This window comes from Schistocerca piceifrons, chromosome 2 (assembly GCF_021461385.2).
Source record: "Schistocerca piceifrons isolate TAMUIC-IGC-003096 chromosome 2, iqSchPice1.1, whole genome shotgun sequence".
NCBI classification, from domain to species: domain Eukaryota; kingdom Metazoa; phylum Arthropoda; class Insecta; order Orthoptera; family Acrididae; genus Schistocerca; species Schistocerca piceifrons.
In genome coordinates, this window is record NC_060139.1 from 753,791,254 (window position 1) to 753,804,272 (window position 13,019).

Consider the following 13,019-nt stretch of genomic DNA (forward strand, 5'->3'; position numbering starts at 1 on the left):
AAACCTCTTTCCTCATTACCTTAGGCAGCTTCATCCTAACTCACAACTTTTTCACTTTAGAAGGCCAGACATACCAACAATTAAAGGGAACAGCCATGGGTACCAGGATGGCCCCTCATACGCCAACCTATTTATGGGTTGCTTAGAGGAAGCCTTCTTGGTTACCCAGGCCTGCCAACACAAAGTCTGGTACAGATTTATTGATGACATCTTCATGATATGGACTCACAGTGAAGAAGAACTCCAGAATTTCCTCTACAACCTCAACTCCTTTGATTCAATCAGATTCACCTGGTCCTACCCCAAATCCCATGCCACTTTCCTCGACGTTGACCTCCATCTGTCCAATGGCCAGCTTCACACATCCGTCCACATCAAACCCACCAACAACCAACAGTACCTCTATAATGACAGCTGCCACCCATTCCATATCAAAGGGTCCCTCCCTACAGCTTAGGTCTTCGTGGCAAATGAATCTCCTCAGTCCTTAATCCCTGAACCATTACACAACGACCTGAAAACAGCTATCGCATCCCGCAACTACCCTCCCGACCTGGTACAGAAGCAAATAACCAGAGCCACTTCCTCATCCCCTCAAACCCAGAACCTCCCACAGAAGAACCCCAAAAGTGCCCCACTTGTGACAGGATACTTTCCAGGACTGGATCAGACTCTGAATGTGGCTCTCCAGCAGGGATACGACTTCCTCAAATCCTGCCCTGAAATGAGATCCATCCTTGATGAAATCCTCCCCACTCCACCAAGAGTGTCTTTCCGCTGTGCACCTAACCTTCGTAACCTCTTGGTTCATCCCTATGAAATCCCCAAACCACCTTCCTTACCCTCTGGCTCCTACCCTTGTAACCGCCCCCGGTGTAAAACCTGTCCCATGTACCCTCCCACCACCACCTACTCCAGTCCTGTAACCCGGAAGGTGTACACGATCAAAGGCAGAGCCATGTGTGAAAGCACCCACGTGATTTACCAACTGACCTGCCTACACTGTGAAGCCTTCTATGTGGGAATGACCAGCAACAAACTGTCCATTCAAATGAACGGACACAGGCAGCCAGTGTTTGTTGGTAATGAGGATCACCCTGTGGCTAAACATGCCTTGGTGCACGGCCAGCACATCTTGGCACAGTGTTACACCGTCCGGCTTATCTGGATACTTCCCACTGACACCAACCTATCAGAACTCCGGAGACGGGAACTTGCCCTTCAATATATCCTCTCTTCCCGTTACCCACCAGGCCTCAACCTTCGCTAATTTCAAGTTGCCGCCCCTCATACATCACTTGTTACTCAACAACATCTTTGCCTCTGTACTTCCACCTCGACTGACATCTCTGCCCAAACTCTTTGCCTTTACATATGTCTGCTTGTGTCTGTATATGTGCGGATGGATATGTGTGTATGTGCGCAAGTGTATAACTGTCCCTTTTTCCCGCTAAGATAAGTCTTTCCGCTCCCGGGATTGGAATGACTCCTTACCCTCTCCCTTAAAACCCACATCCTTTTGTCTTTCCCTTTCCTTCCCTCTTTCCACATGAAGCAACCGAGAGTTGCAAAAGCTTGTAATTTGTGTGTGTGTTTGAGAGTTTTTTTATTGTGTCTATCTACCAGCGCTTTCTCGTTTGGTAAGTCACAGCATCTTTGTTTTTAATATATTTTTCCCATGTGGAATGTTTCTTTCTTCTATGATGTAAGTGATTATTCCTTTATGCTTTCCTTAGCAACATCTGGTTTAACTCAACTATATTATTACACTAGTTTTATTTTTATTGTTTTTCATATCATAACCTCTTTCCAAAAAACTATCCTCCCCTTCAATTGATCCTTAAAGTCTTTTACCATCTCCAACAGACTTACATTGCCATTGGCAAATTTTAAGGTTTTTATATCTTTTCTCTAAACTTTAACTCCCTTTCTAAATTTTGTTTAGTATTTACAAGAAATAGATCACTCACTGAAATGTAATGTAAAAAGTACAGTGTAAAAAAGGATGTACTGAAAATGAAACTATTTGGCGTAAACAGTGTCACAAAGTACAAGTGGCACAGATGACACACCATGGAAGTAGGAAGTAGAAATTCCTCATAAAATAAGGACTAGGTTCAATATTTTGTCAGCTTGAAGCAAAGCAACCAAAGTAATAGTACATCAGCAAGAATATTTAGAAACGGCAGCAGTGAACATTGAATTTTTACAAAACTACAATTAGGTGAAAAAATAACTGGTGGAGACAGTTCAAGGAATCTTCTTTATTGTTGATAAATTACACAAGTTTGGTGTACTCTCATTTTGTAGTGCTGTTTGTTTCCATATGAGAGAACGAATCAGTGAAACTGGGTGTAAATATTCAGCCCATAATTGCAAGAAAAAAGTCACAACAGTGACAGAGGCTGTACGGTCTATGAAACAAATTCCTATTACACCGGTAGAAGCCAAGACCACCAAGGGACTCTGTTCTGATATTGTTTTAAGGTTGCATTATGAACAGAATTTCTCAAATAGTGAGTGTAAGTAGATTTCCATATAACTTGTAACTTGGAATGATTGTGATGTGAGAGAGTGTAGGGTGTGGTTTGGTGTTCATGTTGTTAATGACAAGGGATTATTTGATGATGGTGGTGGTTGTTGGGATGTTTAAGGGGGACTAAACAGCGAAGGTCATCAGTCCCCCATTCCAAAATCAGGCGAGCCGAAAATCTACGGAGCAGGTAAAAACCAAAGGGGGAGGAGACGTCCCCCCAGGCGCTAAAAGAACAAAAATGCAGCAACAAACACTACAGACAAGAACAGGACAGAGGAACACCAGACAGAAAGAAACAGAAGAAAGGAGGATGGCCGGAGACTGGTTGACTGACCACGAGAAAAAAAAGGGAAAGAGTCAACCATCTGACGGCACACCAGAACAGCAACAGACACAAGGACAAAAGACACAGAAAGGGAAAGGCGCAGGACCTCCCTAAATCGAACCATAAAAAGGACTACTACGGATAAAATGTAAAACATTGTCAGCCATGGAGGCATCGTCGGATAAAACCAAAGCCAAAGTGCACGGGAGATTAAAAGATTGCCGGAGTGTGCGCAGTCGAGGACACTCCAGCAAAATGTGGCCGACCTTCAGCCGGGACCCACACCGACACAAGGGGGGATCCTCCTGACGCAACAGATGGCCGTGCGTCAGGTATGTATGGCCGATGCGCAGCCGACACAGGACTACCGAGTCCCTGCGAGAAGCCCGCAGGGAGGAACGCCACACATCGGTCGTCCCCTTGACAGCCCGCAGTTTATTCGGGGCTGTCATGCCACGCCACTCAGCAGCCCACATCCCAATCAGCTTACGGCGCAACACCAGCTGCTGGTCGCGAGCCGTAAGGCCGATCTCCAAAGCCGGGGTGTCGATCGCCCCTTTGGCCAGCCTGTCTACACGTTCGTTCCCTGGGATGCCAACATGACCGGGCGTCCAAACCAAGACCACCGAACGACCAGAACGGGCAATGGCGGAAACAGACTCCTGAATGGAGGACACCAGAGGAGAGGAGGGATAGCAGCGGTCGATGGCCTGAAGGCTGCTCAGGGAGTCACTGCAGATCACGATGGACCTACCTGAGCAGAAACGCATATGCTCAAGAGCGCGCAATATGGCCACCAGCTCTGCAGTAAAAATACTGCAGCCAGCCGGCAAGGAGCGCTGTTCAACATGGGCAGCATGAGCAAAAGAGTAGGCAGTGCGACCATCAACCAGGGAACCATCAGTGTAGACAGACTCACAGTCCGAAAATGAGGCGAGAAGCGCAAGAAAACGGCGACGGAGGGCCGCAGGCGGAACCGAGTCCTTGGGTCCCTGTGCCAAGTCCAGACGGACGGACGGACGGGACAAACACCAGGGAGGCGTAGGTGCACGGACCCGGAAGGGAGGCGGAAGAGGGAATGAACCCAATTCAGACAGCAGGGACTGAACGCGGACAGCGACGGAAAGCCCAGACCTAGGTCGCCGTTCGGGCAGATGGAGGACCATGGCAGGGAAAAGCAGGCGACGATTGGGATGGCCTGGCGAGCAATGCACGTGGACAGCATAGTCGGCGAGCAGTCGATGGCGGCGAATCCGCAGCGGGGGAACCCCGGCCTCCACCAGTAGACTATCCACGGGGCTCGTACGAAAAGCGCCAGTTGCAAGCCGGACCCCACAGTGGTGTATGGGGTCTAACAACTTCAACACTGAGGGCGATGCAGACCCATAGGCCAGGCTCCCATAATCAAGCCGAGACTGCACAAGGGCTCTGTACAATCGCAGCAGCATGCAGCGATCCGCACCCCAAGACGTGTGGCTAAGGCAGCGGAGGGCGTTGAGGTGCCGCCAGCATTTTTGCTTCAGCTGAGTAATATGAGGAACCCATGTGAGCCGGGCATCAAACACGAGTCCCAAGAAGCGGCAAGTATCCACCACTTCAAGCAGGTGGCCATCGAAGTAAAGTTCTGGATGAAGGTGGACCGTCCGACGCCTGCAGAAGTGCATAACTCGAGTCTTGGCTGCAGAGAACTGAAAACCGTGAGTCAGAGCCCATGATGCTGCCTTCCGAACGGCTACCTGCAGCCTGCGTTCGGCGACTCCCGTAGTCGTGGAGCTAAATGAGATGCAGAAGTCGTCGGCATACAAAGAAGGAGACACCGACGACCCCACGGCTGCAGCCAGACCATTAATGGCCACTAGAAATAAGGACACACTCAACACCGAGCCCTGCGGGACCCCATTTTCCTGTGTATAAGAAGAACTAGAGGCGGCACCGACTTGCACCCGGAAAGAGCGGTGCAATAGAAAGGTTTGAAGAAAAGCCGGGAGCCGACCACGAAGACCCCACTCATACAACGTGGCGAGGATGTGATGCCTCCATGTGGTGTCATACGCCTTCCGCAGATCGAAAAATACAGCAACGAGATGCTGACGTCGGGCAAAGGCCGTACGAATAGCAGATTCCAGCTGCACCAAATTGTCCGTGGCAGACCGGCCCCGACGGAAACCACCCTGGGATGGAGCGAGGAGACCGCGCGACTCAAGGACCCAACACAAACGCCGCCCCACCATACGTTCGAGCAATTTGCACAAAACGTTGGTGAGGGTAATGGGACGATAGCTGTCCACCGCCAGTGGGTCCGCACCGGGCTTCAAGATGGGGACAATAACACTCTCTCGCCACTGCGACGGGAACTCGCCTTCGCTCCAAATGCGGTTAAATACCGCGAGAATGTGTCTCTGGCAGTCCCGGGAGAGATGCTTCAGCATCTGCGCGTGGATGCAGTCCGGTCCTGGTGCTGTATCAGGGCAATCGGCGAGGGCAGCGAGGAATTCCCTCTCGCTGAAAGGAGCATTGTATTTTTCAGAACGACGCGTGTGAAATGAGAACTGCGTCCGCTCGGCTCGCTCCTTTAGAGAGCGAAAGGCGGGGGGATAAGATGCAGTCGCCGAGCTCGTCGCAAAGTGCGCGGCAAGCTGTTCAGCAATGTCGGCAGCGTCCGTGCAGACAGCGTCGTCCAAGGAGAGCCCAGGTACACCCATAGGGGTCTGGTATCCATAAATCTGCCGGATCCGGGACCACACGAGCGAGGGGGAGACACGGGAGCCCAAGGAGGAGACATACCTCTCCCAGCACTCCTGCTTACGCCGTGCAGTAAGACGGCGGGCCAAGGCACGGAGCCTCTTAAAGGCGATGAGAGTCTCCAGAGACGGGTGCTGCCTATGACGCTGGAGAGCCCGCCGACGATCGCGAATAGCCTCAGCAATCTCCGGCGACCACCAGGGTACAGCCTTCCTCCGAGGGAGTCCAGAAGAGCGGGGGATGGCAGCCTCGGCCGCCGAAATGATGGATGTGGTTAAGACACGGACCACCCCGTCAATGTCACCTTGGGGGGGAGACTCAATGGTTGCAGCAGAAGTAAAAGCCGGCCAGTCAGCCCTGTGGAGAGCCCAGCGGGGCAGGCGCCCAGAAGAATGACACTGGGGCAGTGACAAATAGATGGGAAAATGGTCACTACCACAGAGGTCAGGATGCACTCGCCAGTGGAGGAATGGGACAAGTCCGGGGCTGCAAAGAGAGAGATCGATGGCCGAGAAAGAGCCATGGGCCACACTGAAATGCGTGGGAGCACCGGTATTCAAGAGGCTAAGGTCGAGCTGAGCCAACACATGCTCCACGGCCCGACCGCGGTCATCGGAGACAGTCCCACCCCATAGAGGGTTGTGGGCATTGAAATCGCCTAGAAGCAGCAAGGGTGGCGGAAGTTGAGCCAGCAGTGCAGCCAAGACATGTCGGGGGAGCTCCCCATCTGGAGGAATGTAAACAGAGCAAACAGTAATAGCCGGCGAGAGCTCAACCCTGACAGCGACTGCCTCTAAAGGCGTCTGAAGGGGTACTGGCGAGCTACAGACAGAGTGGTGAACAAAAAGACAAAACCCACCTGACGCTCGTTGACAGGCAGCGCGGTTCTTATAGTATCCCCGATAACCGCGAAGGGCGGGGGTCCGCAGTGCCGGAAACCAAGTTTCCTGCAGAGCAATGCAGAGAACAGGGGAATCACTCAGAAGTATCCGGAGCTCAGGCAGGTGGCGGAAATAACCACCGCAGTTCCATTGGAGAATGGAAGCAGAAAGGGACTGGGAGGGCGTGAATGCGACTAAGAGGCAGACAGCGCCTCAGAGCCAACTGCCGCCACCGGGGGAGAGTCAGCTGAGTCCATAGGAGAGGCCCCCAAGGGTTCCGTGAGGGCGAGATCTGCGGCAGAGGCGAGGATCTCCACCTCTTCCCCGGAGCCAGGACTAGGTACAGCAGGCGGTGCTGAAACCGCCGGAACGTCCTTCTTCTTGGACACATGCCGTTCCTTCTTCTCACGTCGGCCCTTAGGGTGAGAGGGCTGGGAGAGCTTCTCTGAAGGAGCGTCGGAGGCTGACGACGACGCAGAAGCCCTACGACCAGCAGGTGGCGGAACCTTCAGCCACTGGCTGACATCTGGCTGGGTAGGAGAACAAACGGAGGAAGGGAGAGCCCCGAGGGACCCCTTCCGCGAGAGAGGAACCGGCGGAGGCAACGCCGGCGGAGAAGGAGGGGGAGGGATCGAGCCTCCCGGTTGTGGAGCAGATGTCACTCCCGAAGTAAGCGTGGGGGGAGCGACAGAAGAGGGTTTGCCCCCAACTGCTAAGGGGGCAACAGAGGAAGGCTTGCCCCCAGGCACGAGGGGGGCAGACAGAGATACACGGCCCCGAGGGCCCACTGAAGGCGGCACAGATGAGGCGACAACCGTCGCTCGCGTGGGTGACGATAACGTGGCTGCAGCATAAGATGTTCGAATGGAAGCAGGATACAACCTTTCATATTTCTGTTTAGCCTCTCGATAAGTAAGCCGGTCCAGGGTCTTAAATTCCAGTACCTTCCGCTCCTTATGAAGAACGGGGCAATCCGGCGAGCATGGAGAGTGGTGCTCCCCACAGTTGACACATACAGGCGGAGGCGCACATGGAGAATCAGGATGAGAGGGGCGTCCGCAATCTCGACATGTAGCGCTGGATGGGCAACGGGAGGACATATGCCCAAACTTCCAGCACTGGAAGCACCGCTTCGGGGGAGGCACGTATGGCTTGACGTCACAACGGTAAACCATCACCTTGACCTTCTCGGGCAAGACATCACCCACGAAGGCCAAGATAAAGGCACCGGTGGCCACCCTGTTTGTCTTGGGTCCTCTATGTACACGACGGACAAAATGCACACCACGTCGTTCCAAGTCGGCTCTCAGCTCGTCATCGGATTGCAACAAGAGGTCACGATGGTAAATAATCCCCTGGACCATATTTAAGCTACTGTGGGGAGTGACGGTAACAGGGACGTCACCCAGCTTATCACACAAGAGCAACGCTCGTGACTGGGCTGGGGAGGACGTCTTGAGGAGGATGGACCCATTCCTCATTTTTGACAACCCCGCCACTTCCCCAAACTTATCCTCCAGGTGTTCCACAAAAAACATAGGCTTCGTCGTAAGAAAGGAGTCACCATCAGTCCTGCTGCAGACAAGGTATTGCGGTACGTAAGGCTGCCGCTTGGCACTAGATCGGCGTCCCTCCCATGGTGCAGCCAACGAGGGGAACGTCTGAGGGTCATATTGCGCAGCATCAAAGTCGACTCTACCTCGCTTAGAGACGCTGGTAGCCGTGCGACCACCAGCTTGGTGTGATTTATTGCGCTTCATCGCGCCACATCCGCCCAGATGCCACCTACTCCGAACGAGGGCTCTCCCCAAGGGCGCCACCCAGCCAAAGCAACGGGTACCTGGCCAATATCCCATTGCCCGGAGTCCCCGTGCCCCAGACAAGATGGGCACATACTCCTTGGCATGCATGGGGAGGAAACAGCTCTGGCATCTGTAGTGCGATCCCTGCGTGGTCAGGGGGCTACCACCAAGAGGGTACATGACGACCCCACCACAACGGACTGGCTACCGTGCTGGATTTTAGGTGTTGAAAGGGTCCACAGTTGTCGTAGGCGCTAAGAAGAAGAGTGCGCAGAAGGCGAGAAGGAGACAACCCAGAAGATGTTGGGCGTAGTCCCCCCCCACACGACAATAGGTAACATGCAAGATGGTGGAGCATGATGGACCAATAGAAAAACACCACGTAAGGTGTCCTTCCCCAAATGGCACGCACTAACAACGGAAATTTGGAAAAAAAAATAGGTCAAACCCAAGAGGGGACCATCACAGAAGGCCGAAACGTTTGAGACTCCTTTTAGTCGCCTCTTACGACAGGCAGGAATACCGCGGGCCTATTCTTACCCCCGAACCCGCAGGGGGGGATTATTTGAAACCTGGAGCAAACAGACTACTACTATTGAAAAGTAAATTGTGAAGTGCAAGGCTTGGGGTCCCCAACAAGTAGTACTACTCAGCTACAGCCCTGTAGCATACCTTGTTTCTCCTGTATTTGCTCCTGTTAAGGGTAGGATCTTCATACTTCCTTAAAATACCCCTTTCATTAGACTAATTTATGACTTTCTCATCACTCTGATATGCTATAACTCCTGCAAGTAAATTAATTTGCCTTTATCTGTTTAAATACACGACAGACCGCACAAAAAGTTGTTTAAAAATACTGGCTGGTTAATTGTGTCACTATGTCATTGTCATATGTTATTCAAATGAAAGAAATAAACTGTTAAGTGCAATACTTACAGATCTATGCGTTGTTGAAGATGAGTTGCTGGCCAATCAGACTTGCAATATTCATTCATATCATCCCATGGGCGCCACAGATGATTGTAAAAGAACCTTTAAGGGAATGCAAATTGTTTCAAATGTTTTGGCACAGATGTGAAGTGAGTAAATTTTTTCAGCTAAGTACTTGCTAACAGGCAGAACACAAGTGCCCACAAAGTCAATCATGTCAGAAAGTCTTAAGAGTAGTTTAGAGCAAAAGACTGGAGAACACTGCTGATTTTAGTGCTGCTTGCTGGACAGGAGGAGGAAAATTATTTGTCCTTTATGCCCTATGCCCAGGAGCATGTAAACATATGCTTACAGAAAAACATATAAAATTCACCAGAGATCATATCAAATATTTTCAAATGTCATGAAGCATGAAAGCCAGTCTTTCACTGTTGCAACAGTTGTTTTAATGATTTGGCGGTCTGAATATTGAACGTTTCAGTCTTTCTAGCAATTTTTATGTCCTTCTTATGTTAATATCTACTACCAGTAAAACTGCAGCATGCTAAACCAATTTCTGCTTGGTGCTACACTGTCTTCATTTTAAGATCACAATGATGATGATATTGGGTTCAGTACATTAAACAACATGATTATCTGCACCCTTGCAGAATACGTATTAAATGCTTAGTGAAAATAAAAGTTTTTCCTCATAAGTAATCTTTTTGGGACAATTTCTCGTGGATACACATTTGACATTTGAAAGACTGTCTGCTAATGACAACAGAGATAGTGGTTGGTTATCTATACATTAAAAGTGACACCAAAAACATCATGCATGGGAGAATGCATGTCTGCACGCATGTCCATGCCCTTTCCTCATGGCGCAGTGGTTAGCACACTGGACTCGCATTCGGAAGGACGACGGTTCAATCCCGCATCCGGCCATCCTGATTTAGGTTTTCCGTGATTTCCCTATATCACTTCAGGCAAATGCCGGGATGGTTCCTTTGAAAGGGCACGGCCGATTTCCTTCCCAATCCTTCCCTAACCCGAGCTTGTGCTCCGTCTCTAATGACCTCGTTGTCGATGGGACGCTAAACACTGATCTCCTCCTCCTCCTCCTCCTTTCCTCATGCATAAATAAAACTATAATATAGTCATGACAGAGGACTAAGTAAAATGAGAATTAGCTGGTGGGGGAAAAAAGAAAGCTAACAGTTATTTCCAGGTATATGTGGCTGTCTAATTGCTAATACAAACAGGGAAAGAGCAAATCATTGTGACAACGAGTAAATGCTGGGGCTAGTCCTATACATGGATGTTGTACCCACTTAAATGAAAACTGTGTCCCATTTTGTATTGTATTGAATTGTATTTCATTGATCCAAACAATCATAGTATTGTACAGTTGTAGGCATGATATTGGACAGGTCAAGAGAGCATATTTACAAGTAATTTTAACAAACTGATTTTTACATAGTTTTGTAGCGAGGAAATTATCTATCTTAAACAAAACAGTCAATACAAATCATAGAATTGTACGGTTGTACATATGATATTGGACAGGTCAAGAGAACATATTTGCAAGTAATTTTTAGTAAATTGATTTTACATTATTTTGTGATGAGGAAATTATCTATATTTAACAAAACAGTAAATACAAATGTAGTGTGGTAAAATACAAACAGCCAATACAAATGTAATAGTAAAATAATCCAGTATATTTCATAGGCATGCACAGTATATAATTTTCAGACCTAACTGAACATTTATTATAAAACTGATTACAATTTTAACCTCTTTCAAAAAAATGATCAACTGCATAAAAGCATTGGTCCAAGGGATATTTTTTTAACTTATGAGTGAAGGCTCTTGGGTTCTTTGTTGCTTTGATTTCATTTGGTAAATTATTATACATTTGTATCCCAACATTTAAAACACTTTTTTGGTAGCAGGTAGTTCTGGACTGCATTATATGTAGGTCAGATTGCTGCCTTGTTGCATAGTTATGAATGTCTCTACTGAATTTTAATGCGCAGTCATTGTTTAACAGGTATGACTTGACAAATGAGACAATATTGTAAACAGAGGGCAGTGTCATAATGCCATTTGTTTTGAAATGTTGTCTACATGATTCATTATATCTTAGGTTACATATTATGTGTATCGCCTTTTTTTTGCATTTTGAAAATATATCTACCCCCAGATGAGTTCCCCCAAAATATGATTCCATACTGTAATGTAGGGTGGAAGTAAGCATAATATACATTTATGTGAACAGATTTTGTGACTGATTTTTTGAGTATCCTTAAAACGTAACACACAGTTGATAGCTTTTTTGAGATATGATTTGTGTGAGTATCCCACTTAAGATTTTCTTCAAGCCATATGCCATGAAACTTGACAGAGCCCACACACGTAAGCTCTTGGTTATTTAGAATCACATTGGGCATTTCTTGTTTTTGGAATGGGAGTCTGAAGTTGACGTACATTGTTTTCTGTATATTTATAATGAGTTTGTTCTCGTTGAACCATTTACTGAGTGACAACATAAGCAGTTTAATTTTCTGGTTGTGGTCCTCTGTATCAGTGCCTGTTATTAGTGTACTCGTGTCAGCGGCAAATAGTGTGGTATGTCCTGTAGCAAGCTTCGTGCTTATGTCATCAATGTATAGCAGAAACAGCATGGGTCCCAGGATTGAGCCTTGTGGCACACCATATCTGATAGGCATTGTGTCAGAGGAGTGGACAGTACATTGATGGGTGGTTGTATTCTTTTTTTCAAAATTAATTTCAACCTTTTGTAATCTATTTGACAGGTAAGATTCTAACCATTTATTTGCAATTCCTCTTATACCTTTATTTGCTAGCTTCTTAAGGAGTATGGTATGGTCAATTACATCAAAGGCTTTGGATAAATCTAAAAAGATGCCAGTAGATTTTTCCTTATTATCCAGAGCTTTTAAGGTTTTGTTGAGATACTCATAAATAGCTGTGGTAGTCATCTTTTGTTTTCTAAAACCATCCTGGTGTTTTGTTAATAAGGATTCTCCACATTTCTTTACAATTAAATCATGAATGTTGTCACTGCCACTGGAGTACTTATTCTTTAGTCCTTTTATAGCTGTAAGTACTTCAGTATTGGAGACTTTGTGAAGAAACATTGATGCCTGTACTGGTATGGTTTCCATTAGTGTTTGGTGTTGAGTATTTGGTCTGTGGCAGTTTTTGTGGTATTTTGCTCAGGTAGTCATTAAAACCATTTACTATTTTGTGGGGATCTGATGTGACTTCATCATTTAGGTTTAGTTTTAATGTTTTGTTCATAACATGCTGTTTACTGTTTGTTTCATTTTTTACAAGTGTCCACAAGCCTTTCACTTTATTGTTAATTTCCTTTATAAGTTATAATTTTAACAATACCATATATGTTAAAGGAGAAACGGACTAGTCAAATTGCAAGACTGTTTCAGATAATCATGCTGACTTGAACACTGACTGAAAATGATGAAGCAGCCACTGCGACAATTAAAATAACCTACCCAATAATTTGACATAGCATCCTAAAAACACACAAATCCGGCCTTAATGTAGTCTGGAAGAGTAAGCGAATTGAAAGTTGGAATGCAAATGGTAGTCTTCTGCAACTCCCTATTCATATTCTTCATCATATTTCAAACTTTTGCTATGACTCCTGCGAACAGCTAGGGACATATAAATCCATCCAGATAGAGCCCTGTTTGCCTGGTTAGGTCTTAGGGTGCACACACAAAGAATGCAGGTTATTAGCATAACAGAGACAATCGTAAGGCAGCTTGACA

The 13,019-nt window shown here is 47.6% G+C and overlaps 1 protein-coding gene across 1 annotated transcript in view; it reads right to left on the reverse strand.

The window, feature by feature from the left end:
- The window catches only part of LOC124777530 (protein nessun dorma-like), a 196,635-nt gene that overhangs the window by 98,431 nt on the left and 85,185 nt on the right, over nucleotides 1–13,019 (reverse strand). The window contains exon 3 of the mRNA XM_047252978.1: nucleotides 9,223–9,318. Within this exon, the coding sequence (XP_047108934.1) occupies nucleotides 9,223–9,318 (96 nt within the window). The remainder of the gene's footprint in view (nucleotides 1–9,222; nucleotides 9,319–13,019) is intronic.